We start from the raw sequence: 12146 nt of genomic DNA, 5'->3' as shown, positions 1-12146 counted from the left end.
TAACTTCATTATAAATTGGGGACAAGTCTTAGCTTAATCATCACACATTATATACACTTTTTTTGTATCTTATAAAACATCAATGTTTTTGAGACAATGCAATATTTTGCTGTCAAGAATTAAAATCATAGATGCGAGTCATGCGACAAATGAGAGCTGCATAATCTTGGTGTGAAAGGCCCTTTGTTGATAGACAGAAGAGAAGCCTTCCCTGCATTCGGCATCTAAACTGTAATACATTGTGTTCAGCATGCTCTAGAAACAATCTATTCTAAATTCAGTGAAGCTGTTTCTGTCCCGAAACCGAAAAGGGCAAATGAAATTGGGCCAGGTGAGACTGGTCCTTTGTGCAGTTTTTTAAGGCTGAGATGAATACAGCCATACTCTCTAGGGACAACTCTTTTTCAAACTCAGGCACCCCCTTGCTGAGTTGGTCGCAATCATTGTTTCGCTCCAGCATTAACCACATTCCAGAGAGGCGGAGTGCACCCCGTCCACTTCCTCGCATTCCTTCTCCACAAACGAGTCCCTTGCGCTAAATTGTGTTTAAAACGTGTTTTGGCGCACTCTGTGTATTTTAAAATGTAAGATGTGCCTGTTAGGGGTGTATTGCAATATTTTCTCTACCTCAAATTTACATTTGAGACTCTTTTGGAAAACTGGATAAAAACTGACAAGGGAAAATTCCTCCGCGCAGCGCGCCATTGACTGTAAAGACCTTTCAACTTAACAAAAACTGAAGTTGACAAACGTAACCTGACGTTGAAACTTTGTTGTAAGGGTTTATGTTTTCGAAGAAAAAGATCATGCACTGCTCCGAGATTTCCAAGCACACTGGCCGTTCAGCAAACAGGCGACGATGCCTGGATTGAGCCTGCGTTTTGTTATGATTTCCAAGTGAAATGCAATTACTTCTATCTCACTCGGTAGTCGGTTTGTGGACTAGTGCGCTTTTTCTCTGAATTTCGTTCGTCGCCTCGGGAGCAAACCATGGATCACTATGAGGAAGATTTGGGACTCCGGGCGAGTAAATTAATGGAGGACCTTTCCTTATATGAAGCATACAAGGATGGAATGTACAGTTCAAGGAGGGACATGGTTATCAACCCCGATTTGGATTTTTCGTCTCCAACGATACCCGAGCAGAAAAGTAAGACAATGAATGGCAGCTCTGCGCCTCACCAACAGATACACAGCGTTGAGAATTACATGTCTGGGAATAAAGTGTACACTGCGGCTCCCGTGCGCCCCGTGAATGGCAACAGAGCCGTTCCTGTGGATTATTGCACCCCTCAAAGAGACATAGTTTATCCTAATGAAGATAGCTATTGCACCAAATCCGAAATTGCTTTGCCGTGTTATAGCGGCGCGTCCGAGCGGCACAGGAGGTACTCATTGGAGGTGCAGGGGCATAGGTACAGCACTGGTAGCGCGTACGATGGAGTGGTTTTGAACAAGCCAGTACCCTCACCTGGCAACAGATGCAACAGTATCTGTGTTACCACCAGCCACGACGGCAGATACAATGCTACCAGCCCGCGGTCCAGTTTCGCATCCTCCCTCTCCTCCCAGGAGCAAAGTAAACATGCAAGCCCGAGGTCGAGCATCAGTAGCCCGCGCACGAGTTTGGTGGTACCCGGTCAAGACAAGTACACTAGTCCCAGGTCCAGTCTGGTACACTGTGAAGGGAGCAGTGCCCTCAGCCCCCGGTCTAGCTATGCAAGTACAGCCAGCGACACAAGTAAACATTCCAGCCCAAGGGCCAGTCTGAACAGCTATGACTGCTGCAGTAAGCCCAGCAGTAACCGCACCAGCGGCATCAGTATGGGCTACGACCAAAGGCACATCAGCCCCAGGTCCAGCACAGCGAGCCAGTATTCTTGTACCACCAGTCCACGTTCTAGCTATTCAGATTCGCGTTACATGCCTGTGGGGAACCATGATCTGGAGGGTGCAGTTTTGCATGGCATGCCGGTGGCCAGTCCCCGGTCAAGCATCTGCAGCCAGGACGGGTGCGCAAGACCCGGGACAATAGCTAACAGTGTCGTTAGTCCCCGGTCCAGTATCTCCAGTCACAGTTCCAGAAGTTCCCGGAGCTCCAGGGGATCTATGAGCACCTACCCAGATCTCCAACTACCTTCACCCAGGTCCTCAATCCTGGGGACTGGTTTGCAGGAGGACATACTAACACAAGATTGTGGCGATACCAACGGTGTTCATAGTCGTATCCATCTCCAAGCGCTCTCTGGGATGCCAGAGGCCCTGCCACAGCATGCACCACAACAGTCAACCCAGGCAGGGATGAATACAGAGGTGACCGCTGGATCACCATCATCTTCTTATGGGCTCCATACGAAAACACCAGCCTCAGGGCAGAGGTTTAAACTACCTTACCAGGTGACCCCGTGCCGGGAAAGTGGCCCAAGCCAAGCAGAAAGGAGTCTGGAAGCACTCACCTTGGAGCTGGAGAAGGAGTTAGAAATGCACATGAAAAAAGAATACTTTGGTAAGTGTAACTCCTCCTATGAACACTGTTGATTATAAGGAACACTATGAGAGTGCAATGAAGTGAGAATAAAGCTTTAAAGTAGAAAAACAAAATGAAATGAAACAATATTTTGATTGATCTTGGCATATCTTTTTTTAGACTACTTGTAAACTTATGACAGCTCCCTAAACATGTCTCAATAAGAGGTCAGAATGAAGCTTTTCTTACACAAAGTCAAATGAATTAGTCAGGTAAAAATGTAAAAGGGCCAGACTACATCCTCCACGTTCCATGTGTTTGGTGGTCTGATAATAACCCTCATGGTTATGAACTTCAACTCTGGTGCCCTGTGGTCCATACATGTGTGGAAGATAAGTCAATTGATGGGCTTCACTGGGTGACTTCATCTTCAGCTGGGTCACTAACCTCATTATAGTGGGAGGCTGAGGCGGCGTTAGGCTAACTGGAGCATTAACTGAGTGATCAGGCCCATTTTGTCCATGGAGCCCGCTGACCACTGATTGGTCAAACAGTGTTGTGGCCTGGCCACAGCAGCCCTGCCACTGATCAATCAGAACTGGCTGGTCACGCCTGAGGTAGCCCTTTGCCTCAAGTCCTTGGGTGTTTTGTGAGGTGAGGTGGGGGTTGGGGGAATGTTGTCCAGAGAGCTACTGGGGATCCTTTTCATTATAAAATCACAGTCCTGATCTCCATCTCCATACCTTGCACTGCAAGTGTAATAACAATAGTGTAAGAACATAGTAATAACAGCCTAACTACATTACATATTGACATAACTGAGGGATTTTCTTATGTGTAACAAGTCAGGTGTTATTAATTGTTGTTACCCATGTTACTACAAAGCAGCTATTTTGTAGTGCTAAGTAATTCCATTGTTTACAATTCCAGTGTAGTTGTGGAGCTTGTACAGTTTGTCTGTTAATCGTCATGCTGTAGTTAAAAGGGGGCGTTGAACACGACTTCAGCCTAGCTTCACTGAGCTTTGTTGTCATCTCAGCTAGTGGCTGGTTGCAACCTTAACAACTAACATGTGTATTCTATAATGCCAACAACGACTCCCTCTGTGGCAGATAAGAGTGGCTTTTGCAGGAAAATACACATTTCTGTTTTGGCAGAGCTAACGTTTACACAGCGCTGAATGGGGCTGAATGGGACCTTCTGTTCTGTCCCAGGGAGCGGAGTAGATACCCTTCAGTGATTCAGTGGTCTTGCTGCTTGGTGAAAACGCCCAGCCATACGGCCAATGAAGCGGGCATTCTCTGGAAGACTTCTCTCTGCCGTTTCTCGCTGTGCTTTCCTCAAGATATATATATTTTTTAGCATTTTTTCTCCATGAGTGCTCTGAGCTGTAACTTTTTTGCAACATATTCCCTCCCTGAGACTTGAAATCATTGTTTTTGAAGGGGTAAACTCTCTCCTCCCACAGGAAAGAAGGGAGAATCTATCCACCTTTTGAATGTGCTGATGAACAAATGGCTCCGGTCTGAGAACAGAACAGTGGTTTGATTTTGTTTTCCTCCAGTGCGCTGGCTGGCTCAGAGTGACGCTGAGACGGCTGTTCATTTGTCACAGAGGAGCAGGTGAGAGCTGTAGAATGTAGCAGACAGAAGCCCCTCACAGTACGCTGGGCCGAGAGAGAGAGACACACACACACACACACACACACACACACACACACACACACACACACACACACACACACACACACACACACACACACACACACACACACGGCTCTGTTTCCGTGGCGACAGTGGAGAAATTGATCGCCCGGGCTTTGAGGTCTGTGCTGTCACACTGCGTTGCTCTGCTCTGTGCTCTGCCTCACTGCAGGCCCCTGTGTGGCCTCTGTTTGTTGTGGTGGCGAAGGAGCTGTGAATCAACAGCTGGCCCGGGACAGACCAGCATTGAGGCCTCCAGAGCAGAGCCGCCCCGCCCCCGGCTCGCCCCCGCCCAGACCCCCCCCCCCCGCGAAGCCCTTCATTAACCAGCCAGTGGGGAGTCGGGCAGCACCAGACACTTGGCACACGATCTTGGCTCGCGGGCCAGACATGGCTGTCGGGGGTCAAGTCTGATCACCTGCTCAGAATAATAATGACGGTATAGTAATGTTACATGGTTGACTCAGAAAGGGTTTGGTCAACTTTTATTGTGTTGGTGGTGGTGTCAGTCACCCCAACTCTCAACTCTCACTGCAGCCGCTCTGGAGGCCAGTCTGAGCTACAATGTATGGCTTAGAGCTAAATGGAGCAGATACAGTTGCTCTTTTGACAAAAACACTTATGAATACACAAAACACAAGGCAGCCAAATGTTTTAGGGTCATTGGTAACTCTTGTGTTAGTTGATATGTGAACATAGCTCACATTAATGATACATGTTCATGATGCATTAGCTTAATCACAAATTCACTCTCATTAGTGAAGTGTGAGTATTTTAGCTCCCTATCATGAATATGGGAAGTGTTTAGAGTGCTGCCATTACCCTTCCTACAATAGACCATGAATAGAGAGAACACACTGTCCCTGGCCTGCCTGAACAACAACAGAACACAGCATAATCACTTAAATATTGTGAGAGATTTCAGACAGAGTTTCTGCCTCATTTCCAGTTTTATGCCATTTCTCAAACATCTAGGTTTTGGACAAACATTGCAGGCAGCTGTACATCAACATAATGATTTCAAGTACACAAACAAATTGAATGTTACTATTTCTTATTATTTCCATTCTTGCTTATGTAGCCTAATAGTCTATTTCATATGTCCCCAACAGTGGTGTACTGCTATTTTTTAGGTGAGGGTGCACAAAAAAATGATGTAAATGACATTATTTACTCAATCAAAGTTTGTACCGACAGATGTAGCCAATTTAATGGCCTATCATTATAGAATATGCATAAAATGCATTCTCCAATTGCAACATCTGCCTTTGTCTAACCATATTGTCCAAAGAAAATGTTCTATTTTTAATACCCTCAAACACAAAGTTAGACATAGGCTACCTCATTTCAAATAGGCCATCATCTCTGTCCATCGTGAATTATTATTCTTCACATTTTACAGCTGAAACATCCAAACTGCATCTCCATGCCAATCATTTGTTTGATCTCAATCAGTTTAATGGGAATATGCAATTAGAGCTTCTTGAATTAGCCTACTGTTTTATGAGCCAATTAGAGTAGATTGTGATAACAAACTATTAGCCAACTGTTTTATGAGCCAATTAGAGTAGATTGTGTTAAACTATTAGCCAACTGTTTTATGAGCCAATTAGAGAAGATCGTGATAAACTATTAGCCTACTGTCTTATGAGCCAATTAGAGTAGATTGTGTTAAAAAACTATTAGCCTACTGTTTTATGAGCCAATTAGAGTAGATTGTGATAACAAACTATTAGCCTACTGTTTTATGAGCCAATTAGAGTAGATTGTGATAACAAACTATTAGCCTACTGTTTTATGAGCCAATTAGAGTAGATTGTGATAACAAACTATTAGCCTACTGTTTTATGAGCCAATTAGAGTAGATTGTGATAACAAACTATTAACCTTGTATTTTGTTTCAATCAATGCGTGCCTAGTGGCGCGCGCTGTTGAGTTGGCGCATGTGGATTTTTTTTTACTATTCAGTTTCAGCTAACCATCCTAAAATGTCATTAGAAATGAGGTGTTTTTGGTGTAACAGTATCGTTATAGGCCTACTATGCTATTATATTTGGTTTTGTTATGTGATCTTGCTAGACATTGATTCAGCTTTGTTCTAACTTTACTAAACGAGTATCGTTGTGTGAAGTGATAGTCTTCTATTTGTAATAATAGTAATAAGTGATGACTATTCGGTGTAAGCAACAGATCTTGATGAGATTTCATTTTAAGCAATTGGAGTGCTCTTCGTAGTGTTGAAAGGACAACGCCAGGAGCGCACAATGATCTTAAAGTAGTTGAACCAACTTGTGGTGCTGAAGGATAGCTCTGCCATTTGGCCAGTTCAGGAACAAACAACTACGTGGTATAGCTATTTGGTTATAGCCTAATGTAAAACAAGTACTTAGCTTAATATCATTGCACTGCTTGCGAGGAGAGCTTTATTGCGAGTATTTCATTGTATTATGTAGCTTACATGCTCTATTATAAATAAACTTTGATTTGATTTGCTTGAGCACAATACAATATACCCTATTACAGAATAAAAGAAAACAGAGGTGAACTATCAATTCATGTAATTTATTTGCATAGATTGAACATATTATCAAATCAATTGACCAAGTAGTGAACATAAATCATTACCATGTAGAATTGCAGGAAATGTTTTTTTTTAAACCACCATAAAATCAAGCTTTTAGTGTGATGTATTCATGCATCATTACCTCCAACTTGGCCCAATTCACAGTTCCAATTGCCCATCCTAACATACCAAGCTACAACAGGCCCTGCGTCTCAACTAATAGCCAATGTAGGCTAAATATCCCAAGCAGGGCTACAGCAACTTCCAGAGAAGGTCATGCTCTCAGGCTTTGCGGTGGCCACTCTGGTTTGGGTGTCCTCGGCAGAACAATGTTGCTCTAACCAAGTGGTCACATTTCGTTCTGGGTTCCACTGCACAGAGGGGGTCCGTGGAGTTTTATGAACATCAAGGCAGACACACACAGGGAAATGTTGTTTTTCAACGTTTTCATTGGCCATTTTGGTCCATCCTCTGACGGGCTTCCACAGTGCACACACACAGCTTATAGTTCATCATTCTCACCACCAGAGAGAAGAAAAGGAACAAACCACCATTTACCTACCTCTAGGCTGCTATACATATTTATTTGGTTTGTCATTCTATCGTTTTTCATAGAATTTTAGTGGTAATTAAATATAATTTATTTCAAATTTATCAGAATTAATTTTCCAGAAATAGTTTTACCAGCTGCGTTTATTCTCAAATTGATAAAAGTGAGGGAGCGCCACTCCTTCACGCTCCGGCAGCACTACACCCCTGGTCCCCAAAGGTGTGGAACTCTCTGAGTTCTGGGCAGCATCACTGAGTGTGCTACTGACGATGAAGGGCAATGTTCTTTCTTCTCCACATGTGTCCAGTGGTGTTGTTCTGTCCAGATCACACTGGACATAATGATTTAAATTAAGAACAAATGTGACTTTTCGTGCTCAGTCCATCTCCCTCTCTAACCCTCTCCCTAGTCCCTTCAGTCATGTAAAACACTGTCCACATCCGTTTGAGAGGGCCTTTCACGCTTTACAGCAACATATATGGGAAATCATCTCAAGTCAACTTGGCTCAAAATGCCATGAACTTTTCCTTAGCTTGTAGCAAGTTCCCTATTCTGTTCAGTTTTTCCTGTCAAGCTTTCCTTCCTCAGGGCATGGCTTCCACCTTGGGAGATAAAGTGGACATGTACCTGGCGGTGTGCACATGGACATGGTCCATTGTTTTGTTTACAATTCTGACTGAAGCTCCAGCAGGACTGTACTATAGAAGTACAGTGGAAATAAGCAAAGCCTTAAACTACAGTGGAAATAAAGTATAGTGGAAAATAAACAAAGGCAGAGAAAGAGGACAAGTTGCTCCTATGAGTATTCAGAAGATATCAGTTCAACAAAGCCTCTAAGAATGTTGCTCTATCCTACCTCATTGTCAGCATATTCCCCTGCAAACATCTCAGCACCGCTATCTGTCTCATAGTCAGATACCGTAGTAGACAGAGGAGGCTTCAGGCAAGTGCATGAGTCTGGAATGCAGCGGAATGGGACTGAGATAGCTGGAGGAGACCTTCGTCTGGAGAATGCACAATAAACTGTGTGGGGGGGGGGGGGGGGGTTGTGATAATGACCTGCTTAGCAGAGATATCGTCAAGTGGTGGGAGTCCACACTCCCTCCAAAAATCAACCACCCTGGAGTGCAGTCTCCCCCCTACCTTCCCCACCTCACTATAACACATTTCAGCTCTACTCCCTGGGAGCACTTGCTCCTTGCACTCAAAGTTCAGACACTCCAAGATCAGAGACCACAGATAGCCTTTGCCTTGTGAAGACTTGTCACTGCTAGCTTCACATTTCTCCAGCCTGTATCTCCTAGGAACAGCCATCTTTTCAAAGCAGAGCAGAAGAGGTGCAAGTGTGGTACAGATGGTATAATAGAGGTGCCGTTACATTTTCAGGACCTGCCATTATCAGTGCAGATCCATGTGTTTAAATTGTATGGCAGCCAACGGTTGTCCACACTGTTCATGGAATTGTTCGATGCCAATGCCCCAATTATGGGAAAAAACTAAAACATGTTCAGAAATATTCCTGGAAGTTCTGGAACAGTGGGGGAGTATTAAAAGACCATTAGCAGTGAGATACAGGGACATTGGCAGACCAGACCAGACTAGAGTAGTATGCTGGGCTTGGAGTTTGGAGGTAGTACAGATCGGCCAGCAGCCTTGGCGTAATCAAGAGAGTCTAACTGCTGTCAGCTGAGGCAAGGCAGATTATAGTCAATGACCATATTTACACATAAATAGGCTATATATGTTTATTGTCACATACACATAGTAGTACGGTTAAGATCCTTGCTGAAGGCTACTAGCCCAATGCTCTAACCGCTAGGCTACCTGCAGCCCTACATGCACACCAATATCCCTGTTTTTGAGTTGACGCATATAAACATCATATCCGTTTACAATAACCCAAATAAGCTCCTATCCTGGTTTTAAGAAACCCAGATAAGATGACTGGGATATGCTGATCTTAGACGGGATACTGTGGCATGTAAACATCTTTTCCGATTTACTGTTGTTTAAATGGTCTGCGCAGACTCAGTTTCACATAGTATCAGCTTTGAAGTTCAGATGGGAAAAGTAATAGTTGGAATAGTAACTGAAGTCTGGACACTGACTGTAGGCCTCACATGTAGCCTATTATAACATTAACTCATGCAGAATGAATTGTTTCTTGCAGTAAAATGATAGACCAAATGTTCATTTTGTCTTGGGAACAGGAGTGGAGAAATATGATTTCTTTCTTCCATCTTGAGAAAATGCGAATGCACGCTTTGGGACCTGTTGTGCAGCCTAAACGTGCATTTTTTTCCTGCGACATAAAAGCTGACCGTATTTCACTTTCAGTCATATAAAATATGCTTCCAAGGCAAACTGAATTACTGTCAGAAACATGTTGGATTGTTTTCACAGATTTTCATTTCCTTAAAAAACCTCTTTGGGCTAGGCGTCCCGCTAGCATCCCAAAACTGGAGGGCGCGCAATTCAAATAAATTATCATAAAAATTGTGGATATTAAACATTTATCTACATACAAGTGTCTTATATCAGTTGAAAGCTTAAATTCTTGTTAATCTAACTGCACTGTCCGATTTACAGTAGGCTTTACAGCGAAAGCATGCCATGCGATTGTTTGAGGACGGCGCCCCACATCAAAATATTTTTCCACTGGCACAGGTTTCATAAATTAATAAATAGCGATTATAAATTCCCTTACTTTTTGAAAATCTTCCTCTGATTTGTCATCCAAAGGCTCCCAGCTATAACATGTAGTGTCGTTTTGTTAGATAAAATCCTTCTTTATATCCCAAAAGGTCTGTTTAGTTGGCGCCATCGATTTGAGTAATCAACTCGTTCAACATGCCAAGATAGGAATCCGAAAATCTAGAAAAAAGGACCCTAGCCCTAACCGGTCAACATACTGATGTCAATTTTGAACGGAAAATCTCCCCAGTCCCTAAATGTCTTCGCTCCGTGAGAGAAGCAGAAATGAAAGAGAACGCTACCGATGTCAACTACATTATTGATAATGCTTTCATTCTATCGATGAATGACATTCTGGTGAGCAAGGCTTTATTTAGTGTTCTAGAGCAACAAGCAATGACAGAAGAGAAGCTGTGTGTATATAATTATAGACTAACAAAGTTGACAAACAAATAGCCTTCCTATTGTCGGAAATTATAAGCAGAAAAATGTCTAAATTAGGTGTACAAACCTTTTTTACCGCTCCCCATTTCAAAAAATATTTTCACCTTTCTTGGGTAAGTTAGCAATATTCTGTTTATTTATGGATACAGAGACACTCATGGGTAGTAAATCAACGGTGCATGTAAAGCTTATCCTGAATAAATCAAATCAAAGTTTATTTGTTGCGTACACAGATGAGCAGATGTTGAAGCAGGTGCAGCGAAATGCTTGTGTTCCTAGCTCCAGCAGTGCAGTAAACAGTACAATACTGATATACAAATAACCCCAATAAAAAAATAAAAGAACTAAAGAAGAACAAACAAGAGATTAATAAATATAAGAAAAATAAGACCATAACCAGGATATGAGCTATTATCCAGAATACTGTGCGCACGTTGACATTGTCAGAGTGCTTGCAGTTCAAGATCCGGAGTCTTCAGAAACACCATGGAACACTCCAATCCAATCTGATATCTTGTTCACTTTTAGTACATCTAACTAGTTCAGGTGCTGGACAGATACAAATAAAAAAGTCTTCAACTCCCACAGTAGTTTATTGAGACGCACAAAACAGACAACATTTCGACCCCACTGGCATCTTTTTCATGTTCACTTTTAGGTGGTTACATAACTACACTTTCCAGTCTTTTGGGTGTCTCGTTAAAGGGAATATAGAGGTAATATGGGATCTACCAAATCTGGACAGTAATATTTTATTTTCTTGCCAATGGCTATTCTAGATATTTATTTTGGCCAAGCTGTTGTGATTAAGATGATTCATAGTTTGGCTCTTTAACCTTATCAGAGAGAATAGCCCTAATTTTTCCTCTTATATTTTCTGAGTGCAGGAACAGTGTCATGAGTTTAAGTTGGAATAGGAAATACCAATATTTGACTTTGGTCCAGCTGAATGACTTGTTGACAGGAAAACATGTGGGCCTATCCTTTGGATAGCCTTGGGGTACCGTAGTCCTTGATTTAAAAAAAAATCATACAGAGTACGAATTACGGAGGATGAATGAGACATGAGCTCCTCTAAAGGCAACAAAAGTTCACCTTTGGGAGGGTCATTAAATATTTATAATTTGACGAGATGCGCGCCAACGGCAAGACGCATCAATCTCACCGGAGAAAGCATCCAAGTGAGCGAAACAGCGCCTGTCTTACTCTTTTTGGCCAGACAGCATCAGATACATGTGATACATATACTGAGACAGAGGGCCGCAGTTTCGATCACTCGGATGCTTTCTCCGGTGAGATAGATTCAACCACTTGCGAATTGAACAATTATGAAACCTTATTGAAGCATTATTTCATATGCTTTTTCTTTTTTTATTGTTCACATTTTTGGGGAAGTATGGCTTCCATTGGCATCCATGAATACACACACCACTGTAGTAGGCCTAATGACAATCGCTGAATGTCATTATGGTGTTTTTAACAGATGTCTCTTTCCTTTCATGAAATGACGTGTGCACAGTGCACTGTTTGGATGCTGGAATTATTTTAGAGTGGACGAACGTACTCAGCCGCAGTTAGCCTACTTTTTGAAGTGATTTGTTTGAGAATCATATTTCAGCATCATTACTGGGTGTGTTCATGCCCCATTAAAATGTAATGCATTTTTGTCTTTACTATTAGGCCCATTAAAAAAAAAGATTTTGCATGCACGAGGCTCCCAAGAAT

At 42.6% G+C, this 12146-nt stretch overlaps 1 protein-coding gene across 1 annotated transcript in view; it reads left to right on the top strand.

Annotated features, from left to right (window-relative positions):
* Nucleotides 1-487: 487 nt before the first annotated feature.
* Nucleotides 488-12146, top strand: part of LOC106587570 (Wilms tumor protein 1-interacting protein homolog) — a 35648-nt gene continuing 23989 nt past the window's right edge. The window contains exon 1 of the mRNA XM_014176087.3: nt 488-2506. Coding sequence (XP_014031562.3) covers nt 991-2506 — 1516 coding nt within the window. The 5' untranslated portion in view covers nt 488-990. The remainder of the gene's footprint in view (nt 2507-12146) is intronic.

The sequence above is a fragment of the Salmo salar genome, chromosome 26, assembly GCF_965601325.2.
Source record: "Salmo salar chromosome 26, fSalSal1, whole genome shotgun sequence".
Lineage (NCBI taxonomy): Eukaryota > Metazoa > Chordata > Actinopteri > Salmoniformes > Salmonidae > Salmo > Salmo salar.
The sequence above is the reverse complement of the archived record's forward strand: the minus strand, read 5'-3'. Positions and strand labels throughout refer to the sequence as shown.